Source organism: Protopterus annectens, chromosome 15.part0 (genome assembly GCF_019279795.1).
Source record: "Protopterus annectens isolate FY-2018-M chromosome 15.part0, PAN1.0, whole genome shotgun sequence".
Classification (NCBI taxonomy): Eukaryota; Metazoa; Chordata; order Ceratodontiformes; family Protopteridae; genus Protopterus; species Protopterus annectens.
In genome coordinates, this window is record NC_056749.1 from 388326024 (window position 1) to 388337164 (window position 11141).

General features: G+C 38.3%; 1 protein-coding gene across 1 annotated transcript in view; it reads left to right on the forward strand.

Moving 5' to 3' along the window:
* Window positions 1-10537, forward strand: part of LOC122789702 — a 267518-nt gene extending 256981 nt beyond the window's left edge. Inside the window, exon 7 of the mRNA XM_044057132.1 lies at window positions 10231-10537. Coding sequence (XP_043913067.1) covers window positions 10231-10353 — 123 coding nt within the window. The 3' untranslated portion in view covers window positions 10354-10537. The remainder of the gene's footprint in view (window positions 1-10230) is intronic.
* The last annotated feature ends 604 nt before the right edge of the window (window positions 10538-11141 follow it).

Here is an 11141-nt window from a genome sequence, read left to right on the forward strand (position 1 = left end):
CATTTTTGGCATAAACTACTATTTCGCATTGACCAAAACCATTCAAAGCATAACTAGAGTTGTTCAAAGTATCTCAGAGTGCGCAAAGTGTTTGCAGAATGTGTGCTTTATTACGGTGTAATTATTTTAAAGAGTTTGCTGTGTGCAAAGTACAGTTATTTTGCAAAGTGGAGTCAAAGTATGACCATTTCAAAAAAGATTCTTGTGCTGTGTACATTTATTCGCAGAGTGCTGCCATTTCAGCGTTTCTTGCACTGTACAGAGTTATTTCACAAAGTACAGCCATTTTGAAAGGTTCTTGTGCAGTGTACAGTTTATTTGCAAAGTGCAGTCATTTCAAAGTATTTCTTACAGTGATAATGAGTGATTTCACAAAGTACAGTAATTTTAAGGTGTTCTTGTGCTATTGAGACTTATTTGGCAAGGTGTAGTTATTTCAGAGAGTTTGTTGTGCTGCTGGGCATAATTACAAGTTCTGGCATAAAGTTCCGGTACATATATATATATATATATATATATATATGTGTGTGTGTGTGTGTGTTCGTACATAATTTCAAGTACCTTTGCTACTGTGTATTGATATGGCAGAGGCATTTCGCAGACCCAGTCCACTTGTGTTTGATCATAATACTGCTGAAAATTGGAGAGTATTTGAGCAGGAATACAATATTTTCATACAAGCAGCTTTGTCTGCCAAAGATGCACGGACAAGGACATTCATTTTGCTTAACTTAGCTGGGTCAGAGGCCATTGAAAGAGAGGGTTCATTTGTGTATGCACCAGCAGTACATACAGGAGAGGGAGAAAACCGCCATATTGTTGTACCAGCTGAAACAAGAGAGGACCCTGAGTGCTTGAAATGTAAATTTAGAGAAATGTGCAACCCCCAGACAGATGTTACATTAAAGAGGCACCTATTTTATACAAGAGACCAAAAGCCAGGTGAAACTTTTGCAGCTTATATCACTGACTTCAGAAATAGGGCTAAAATGTGCAGATTTGGTGATTTGAAAGATGAGTTAATAAATGACAGGCTTGTGTGTGGTGTTAATAATGCTGCAGTGAGAAAGATTTTGCTTCATGACAGTAATTTAACGTTGAGCAAAACTATAGAGATTTGTCAAATCTATGAGCTCACAGAAAGGCATACAAGTATGCTTGCAGGTGATAAGCAACAACAGCCTCTAGAGCAAGTGCAGACACCATGCAGCATATGGCAAGCAGAAGTAGCCCTAAGCACATGGTAGTTGCAACCCCTGTGGGATTCCAAGGGAGGACCCATAACTTTTTAGCAAGTTCCAAGACTAGCTCAGCAAAAAGGACATGCTCATTGCAGTATAAGGGTGAGTCAGCAAAATCAAAGTCAAGTCTTATTGTTAACTGTCATAATTGTGGTGCCAATCATAAGTCTAAAAGAGAGGAGTGCTTAGTATTTGGTCAGCAATGCCACAAGTGTAAAAAATGGAACCACTTTCAAAAGTTTTGTAAATCAAGCAAACCTCATTCAGTTATTAAGAAAGGTCAATCAAAAAAGCAAGCTGATCATGTGGAAAGCTGCAACCCTAATTTCTGTGTAGATGGTGTATCACTGGTCGGTGAAAAGGTTAATGCAGTAGGTTTATTGGCAAAGAATGAAGTATTTTGTACTGTCCTGATCAATGGTAAACCCATGGAGCTCAAAGTAGACACTGGTTCAAAGTGTAATGTGATGTCAGCAGACACATTTGCTAGAGTGAGAGCTGGTGAGCAACTTAATTTGGCTAATTTTGCGAAGCTTGCTGCTTATGGAGTTGAAGAGATTCAAACCAAAGGCTTAGTACTGCTTTTATGCTATTTGGCTGGGAAGAGTTACAGCTTGCAATTTTATGTAGTCAGAAGACCTGTGCAGTCTTTACTAGGTCGCAGAGACAGTTTAAGAATGAAACTCCTTTCTTTTACCAAATAACGACATCGTGTAAGCACATGTCCCAGTTCCAGCTTCAGTAATGCTATTTTCTCAGAGTATGCTGATGTTTTTGACAACAAGTTAGGCAAACTTCCAGTTGTGTACAACATGAAAGTAGACCCAGAGGTCAGTCCAGTGGTCAGACTAGCGAGGAGAGTTCCAGTAGCTATGAAGGACAAAGTCAAGGTCCGGTTAGACAAAATGGTGCAGCAATGTGTGATTTGTACAGTCACAGAGCAAACTGAGTGGGTGTCTTCCATGGTAGCTGCTCACAAGAAAAGTTCAGATGAAATCAGAATATGCATTGACCCAAGAGACGAACAAGCCATTAAAGAGACATCATCATTCTACGCATACAATTGAGGAGGTTGCCACCCTCATGCCAAATGCCACCGTTTTTTTTCTGTTTTAGATGCAAAGAGTTAATTTTGGCAAGTAATGCTTGATCGCAAATTTTCATTACTGACTACATTCAGCACACCATTTGGAAGATACAGATTCTTCAGGATGCCATTTGGAATAAATTCTGCAAGTGATGTCATTCAGCATGCAATGCAGCAAATTTTTTGGGGCTATCCGTGTACTGTAATAGTTGATGATTTACTGGTTGGAGGTAATGGTGAAGCAGAGCATGACAGAAAACTTAGGAAAGCTCTGGACAGAGCGCGTAAAGTAAACTTGAAGCTCAATCCTCTGAAATGTAAATTCAGACTACCAGAAGTTACTTATGTAGATCATTTATTTACCAGTACAGGCTCATGACTAGACCCTTCTAAACAAGCAGCCATTCTTGAGATGCCAGCTCCAGACAGTGTCCAAGCCCTACAGCGTTTCCTTGGTACAGTTAACTATTTGAGCAAATTCATCCCTGACCTTAGTGAGTTATCAGCACCTTTAAGAGAGCTGACATGCAAAAATGTTGTCTGGTCATGGTTAGAACAACACCAGAGAGCATTTGATAACCTCAAACAGCAAACTGCCAACCTGCCTACATTGAAATACTATGATGTCCACAAACCAGTAATTCTTTCCTGTGATACTTCAGAGTTCAGTTTTGGTGCAATTATTCTTCAAGAGGGCAGACCTGTTGCCTATCCATCTACGACTCTTACCCAATCTGAGATGCAGTATGCTCAAAGTGAGAAGGAACTTTTGACCATTGTGTTTGCATGTTCGAAGTTCCATGATTATATCTATGACTGAGCTATCCAAATCAAAACTGATCATCAACCTCTAGTCACTATTTTAAAGAAGCCTATGCATACTGCTCCAGCAAGACTACAAAGAATGATGCTCAGATTGCAAAAGTACAATTTCAAAATAGTCTACACAAAAGGCAAACTTCTTTATCTGGCTGATACCTTATCCAGATCACACAGAAATTCCACAGAACAGCTAGACGCAGAGAAGTTTGACTTTGATGTCATGACAGTGCGTTATTTTTCTACCACAAGACTTGATGAGCTAAGAGGTCATACAAAGACTGATCCAATTTTGCAGAAGCTCAACCACTTCATCAATGCTGGATGGCCTTCAAAGCTATCTTGTGTACCAACAGCAGTACAGCAGTATTTTGCCCTTCTCTGTCAAAGGACATTGATAAAGTGCTTTCATATTGTTCAATATGCAACAGTACTAAAACACATTTGCAAAACGAGCAACTTCAGCTAAGCCCGATTCCTGAATTACCTTGGTCAACAATAGCCAATGACATATTTGAGTGGAACAATAAGCATTACTTAGTGTTGGTAGACTCTTATTCGAACTGGTTTGAAATGGATTTGCTACCTAACCTAACATCCAGTGCTGTTATTACTAAGATGAAACGTCATTTCTCAGTCCATGGTAGTCCACAGTTATTTCTGACAACGGTACCCAGTTTACCACTCAATTGTTTCAGAAATTTGAAAAAGAGTTGGACTTTACTAGTGGTCCAGAATACCCACAGTCAAATGGCCTTGCTGAACGTGCAGTACAGAGTGCAAAGCAATTACTAGAGAGGTCAAAGTGTGACAATACCGATGTATCTCCTTATTCACTCTACTTGAGTGATGCAGCAAGACCTGGACTCATGTTCATCTGACTATGAACACACTCACTCAGACATAGACATACACACACAAACAACTTGACTGCTGTGAGATTAGAAGCCTGTACCTATCTAGTTATACAAGCTAGAGAACAGAGTACTTAACACTAATGCCACCTCAAAAGTCTTGACTGTAACAGTGCCAGAGTGCACTTTATAGAGGATAACATCATCATAGTGTTGCAGGTAACATATGTTATGAGAGTTGGGTGAAAAGCCAGGATTTGTGATATGATTGTGCAAGTTCAAGTTTGCAAAAGTACTTATAAATCCATGCTGTCAACCTAGGTCAAATAAGCTGTCATGAATGCATCTTGCAGAAGTGAGATAGACATGTACCTGTTTTTCTGGATGTTGTGTAGATGAGAGACACACATACACACACACACACACACACACACACACACACACACACACACTTGGGAAGCACCAGTAGTGCAATGATGGAGTTATGCATATTCATATTTGAAGGATAGTATGTCCACATTAATACAAGTAACTGACAATATCAGTGGGATATGATCATGCACAACCAATGCCCACTGTCACTATAAACCCATACCAAATGTAACAATGCAGTTAAGCTATGTAATTCTGGAGTCTGACAGTGGCCCAAGTACTGATATATAATTTGCAAGTGAATTGCTGCAGGGCACACATGAATATTAGAAAGTATGTGTTCAGTCAAGCACACATTCCATGGCTCTTCTCCTGTCTTTATGAATGCCCTTCCATGTGCTGGAGGATTGCAGCCCAGAAACCAGAGATAGACATGCTAAATACCTCTACACAAAGTGCATTACCAAGAAACTGATTTGCACTGATGATGGCAAAATATTAGTGCATGGGTAGTTCGAATTTTAGGAATTCAACTTGGAGTTGTGAAGTAGTAGTGTCCTCTTGTGCTAATTCCCAAACTGTGCACAAATAGGGACATACAGTAGCTGACCTGATTAGGGCTAACTGCAAAATACTTCTGTTTATTGTTAACGTTTCAGGTGTCAGGCTTGTAAGATATGTTATGGGAGAAATTGCTGGCAGCTTGTATGATGTGTATGCTGTAGACTATCGATGTGTATGATGTAGACTATCTTTGAAATCCTGGGGCCAAAGTTTTATTACAAAAATAGCTGTTGGCCTTGCCTTCCCCATTTGTGGAACGTTAAGCACTGACCGAACATGGTTCTCTGCTTATGGAAAAAAGTGAAAACTTTAATTTGGTGAGACTTCCTCCAACAAACAGGTTCTGGACAGTACTGTGTGCAGAAAATACATCTGCTGTCTTGCTTTCTTTGTCATACAGGGTGTAAGAGCAGTGAGCTCCTGGTCAGAGCACAGGTGAGCTAGGGATCAAATCCAGATTATTCTCTTTTTTTAACAAATGGTGTCAGAATGTCATTAACTAAGTAAATTTGATCAGGACTGCAAATGTGACTATCAATGATTACACTAAAGTATGTGTCTTCCCAAAATTGTATCAGTAACGTCTACCTCAATACAGTTGTACAACTAGTAGCTGTTTTGCAGGCCTCACTGCAAATCACAAGTTAATTGTCTATATAGCTTGCTACAAATGTCAAGGGGTAGTAGATCTTTTGAAATGATTAGTATGAATCAGCAGATATGCTATTTGTGTAGGGCTGGATATCCTGAAGAGTGTGTGCAGCATGCTTCTTCACAGTAAGGACAGTTTCCACATCATATTAGATAAACACTTCATCCAACATCTTACTAAAGAATCTACAGTATATTCTGATGAGACAGAGGAGGAGATGACATACACAGGGCTGTAGAGGACATAGTACGTACTGTCCTAGCACATTCATGAACATCCTAATGGTGTGTTGGTATGACATGTATTCTCATTCAGAATATGTCCTGCTCTGTAGCATAAACTGCATGATATAAGGATAGAGGAGCTATAGACTGACATTAATTAATACATCCATAGACATCTGTTTGAAGACTATGTGGGACGTTTGAAGACTATGTGGGACATATGAAATATAATGGTGCCATCTCAGAATTCATTTTTAACAGTTCTATCAATTGTGGCCCACCTTACATTTACTTGATAGGCAGATGTATCATACTTGTGTGGGAGAAGGGGTAGATAGAAGGATAGGTAACAGATACAGAGGAAAGAGCCCTCTGAAAACAGTCCTTTTAGGGCATCCCCTACTGCTGGTTTATGAGCCTTGACAAAATGCAAATGTATGTTTATACATCTGATCATCACCTGAACATGACACTAAAGGAATCCTAGCAGATTTTGAAACCTTACACACTACAAGAGCACTGATAACCTACTTAATCAAGTTAACATGTTGGTATTATCCATCAGCAGAGTTATGACAGTATGCAGAGACCATGAGATGACCTTTACATCCATCAGCCTAATAGATACACACATGTACATAGGGATGGGAGTGAGGAGATGAATACAAGTAGAGGTAGACATACACATAACAATGTTTGATGTAATGAAGCATTCATGAAGATGTTCTCATTATTAACCTGCCATGCTTTGAGGCATGAAGTGACTGATGTAGGGGATAAAGAAGGGTTAGGAGAGGGACAACAGGCTTATGACAGCAGCAGGACAACACTGGATAAATATCTCATAGTTGTGGGGATGGATGTCACTTCAAATACTTTTTTTTTGGCCAGTATTCAATATATCTTGCATGGGAACTCATAACTGTAGCAAATGTTAAGATATGGGTGATTAAACCTATCATAGACATAAAACAACACACTAAAAATGGTGCAAGAGGCATGTAGAATTGAATCCTTGATACCATGAACAAAAACAATTTTCACTCGATTTATGTCAACACTCCCCATAGGAAGTTACAGTTTGTTACATCCAGCAATATAGGAACTGTCAGAGTAACTGTCTCAAAGCAGTGCCTTTGCTGTGCTTTAAATCTGTATTCCTGTAGCACTGCAAGTTTAAGTAGTATTCTGCAGCGATAACCAGAATAGTGCTGCCGACGGCAAAATCTGAGCTATGGTATGCAAAGGGAGACATTGCCAAACAAAGAGGAAGGGAGTTTATGAAACAGCTATGATGATGTGAAACTTGGCAGAGATCTTTGGCATGTGTGATGCTATACCTGGTCATACTTTGTCCAGTGGTCAACACTGAAATGGTCAATGGCTTGGCTTTTAAGCCTTGACTTTGGAGGGATCAATGGAATGACTTGGCACAGATTTTGTTGTGACTTACACACTGGTAAAAGTAATTTTTACAAGGTGGGATTCAAACCTATGTAAAAAAGAATGCATACATTTCCACACAGTTGATTATTTTTATTTGCCACTGAAGAAGTATTTGTCAACCATAGTCATTAAAGAGATACAGCTTAAAGATTGACTGGTGCAATACTTCAATTAGGCCTGTATGTGTATGACATTAAAAGGTCCTGATTCATGCATTCTCAGCTGTGATCCTGGACTAATGTCTGGCTATATATTTGAAATGGATAGACTTGCACGACTTCAGTAATGGAGTTTGGAGTTATGATACATACCTCACAATACATTCTGTTTTACAGTTACAATTGGGTTATGGGAGGGGTCTCGATGATTGTCCGTAAACTGTGTCCATGACTGTAACTGTATTTTTTATTATATAATAATCATTGTCATGCTAAACCATTTACTCACATAATCAACTGGGATTCATATGTCAGTTGACAATGGGTACAAAAGTATCTGTATGCCAGCAGTAATGATACCTTGTTGTCAATCAACCTACTATACATAGTTATTGGTATGTAGTATTATCTTTATAATCATAGTTTTGGGAGCAATGACAGTGTGTCACCCTTACTAAAATGTAGAGTCTGCTGGATTCGAACCCTGGCTCACCTGTTTTCTGAAAATGAACTCACTGCACTTACACCTGGTGCTACAGGGAAAGCTAGGCACTCCTCTGTCCAGAATGCTGATGGTTGTGCATCGCCTTTAAGCCTGTTTGCACAAAGGAAGATGAATCAAATCAAATATTTCACATTTTTCTTTAAACAGTGAACTGTGTTTGCGCTCAGGTAGGCAATGCATGAATGGAAAAGGCAATAGTGAACACATATTACTTGTGTAAGTACTTATGACCCCCTCACTAAAAATATCTACTGTGGGACTCAGACTGTGCTTTACTTCTGTTCTGTCCTTTTTAGCTCACCACACCACAGACGACGATCAGCTAACAGGTGGAATTTCTGCAGTCATTACCACCCATGGTGCTGACTACTACACAATGCTGTTTAAGCATGTTTATGCTCTATAAGGTGGATGAATTAAATTTTCACTTTTTTCTTAAGCAGGGAATTGTGTTTGTGCTATGCTATGCTAGGTGTTGTGCATATAGTAAAGGCAAAAATAAAAGGTAAACAAAGGTTAAATAATTAGCTTGAATTTGAACCATCAGACTAATGCACTTGTACAACACAGTTGTAGTGGGGTATCTCTCTTTGCTACATATATCACTTTATGATGGCAATCAAATAATGTGTATACAAGCAATTCACATTTCATATCCAGTATTAAACAGTATGTTTCTCTTATTCCAGATAAATTTACATTCTAACATTAGGAGTGTATTTATATAGGCAGTAGAAAAATAAAGGTGTTGATCTGTATGCATGTCTTGTAGTTCAGTGTTGGCACAGGCAGTTCTAGTAATGCTTTGCATTTGTGAGATGGGAAGCTTATGCTTACAGCACAGTATGTGGTTACCATTTGCTATTGCAATTTCACCTGGTACTGGAGACAACTGTATTGTGTTTTTTATCCAATATAAGGGGTTGTATATGTGGCTAAGAATGGTGTTAGGCGTCTCAGATGTCCCACGTCAATGTCCACAACAGTGGTGGGCACAGTGAAAATTGACTGGCATTCTATTTTGCATTCTTGACTATTTAGCAATGATAACTGTCATCCAGTAATCAATAACAGAACTGCAGTCTTGAGTACAGGAATGTTGACAAGACTGGGTGTTTGTCCAGATACTTTTGTTTCTGTTGGAGGTTGAAGGGGAGGGGGCAACCTACCATTCTGTTTTAACTGGAAAGTGTGTTTCAAGGACTTTATGTTGACAATGGGTACACAGCCTGATTATTTTTGGGAAAACATACATTACTATTTGCTATTCGTGGGTTAGTCCAAACCTTTTCATTTGTGTTGGGGGGTATAGCATTTAGGAACTAGTATGGAATCCTGATGCCTGTGACACCCACAGAATGTCCCCTGTGGGTCTCTGAGAGGTTCCTGTAGCTAAAGTTTTAAGTGATACACATACCTTGGTCTCCACAGGTATTGATTCCCATTAGTTTGCCCTTGGTCTCAGATGAGAATGACACAGGTTGCAGGGTTTCTGGAGTGTCTCTATCTACCCTGCAGTGCTCTACTGTTTTCACTTCATGCAGACCATGAATAGTTAAACAAGGTCTAAATACCCTTCTCTTCCTTGCCTTAAGTCTAACAGCAGCAGCATAGATTTAAGCCTGTTGCACGTGAGCAAGAGCAGCGGCAGCCCCTTCTTTTTTTCTTTCCTGTATAGTTTCTGTCGCTGTTTTCCAAAAGTTTTTGGAGTACAGGACACATCATTACACAAAATGCACATGATTGCTTCATAGCTTGCTGAATAGCTGCACCATCTTAGTTTGGTTGATTAGCATATAATTCAGCTGCTTATCTACTAGTTAGCATGCCACGATGTTTACCTGCTTTGCTCAGCTCTATACTTCATGCAGAGCCACTTATTGAATATAAATTGGCAAGCTATCGTGTGAGCTTCAACTGCGATGGGAACAAGGCATGAGCAAGTTGTGTAGGGTTTATTAAATCCAGACCATTGTTTTTCTTGGCCATTTTCTTACTGTTGCTAGAGTTTAACATTTTTATAAAATATGTATTATAAAAAGCACATTGTTTATATGAGTTATCATAGATCTGAATGCCTTCTGCACTTTATTATGAAGGGCAACATAAATTAAAAGAACGTTGGCATACCTGAAGACCAAAATACTGTTTCTAAAACTATTAAGGCATCGGGGTTAATGAATTAACCATCTTGATATGTTACTGCATGAGTCCCTTTTATAATGTATTTTGATTAAATAAATACTGGTATTATCATTTACAACATTTTTCTTAAATTTTCCTCCATTTCATCTGTTTTCATTTTCAGAAATCTGCTGTACCAGTATTTCCCCAGATTGACCGAAGGCAATCACAGTATGGTGCCTCTAACAATTTCCAAGAAGAACGACCATATGAGATAGGACGTGCACGAATTCAGCAGCATTACTAAGCACTGTCACTGAAGCAAAGTACTCAACAGAAGGGACACAGTAGTTTAACATTATAATAAAAATGTTATAGTGATTTATTTCAGTTTCTGAACAGCACTGCAAAAAAAAAAACATGCCTAGGTGGAGCCAGTGTTGTTTTTACTTGAAAAAATATTCAATAAATGATTACTAAAGAAAGGAAAACAATATTTTGAGGGTGATTTCGTTTTAAACCGCATCTCAGATACACATGGAGTAATGGACTTAATCAATAAATAGGTTATAGAGTTAATTATATCAAGGCATTTCTACATTTGTATGAATCAATAGTGTGTCTTATTTGAGTCATAACTTCTGAAAAAAATATATATTCTACAACTATAATTGGCAGGTCTTGTAGTGATAGTTGGAGCAGCTGAAGGGTTAAACATTATTGGTTAAAAAATTCATAGATGAAATTACTTCTTCAAAAGTCACATTGCTAAAATCCTTATAAAAAATACTAAAGTTATATTGAAAAAAAGCTGTTTTACTAAAACAGGTGCTTGTTTCAGGAATGCATGCGTACATGAAACTTTAGATTCATATTATGTTCAGATAGTGTATATATTCACATTATGACAGAATGGCTTCCAACACAGCATAATCTCCTCAATGAATACACTAGAAAAGCAAAAATCAGAATTGTTTGAAAACAGAACGGTAAGTTATATTGTTAACAGTCTTTTTTTTCAAAGTATAAAGAAAGTCATTAATGCCTTCTTTAGTAAAATAAATAAAAAATAACGAAATAAACAAGCTACTGTGT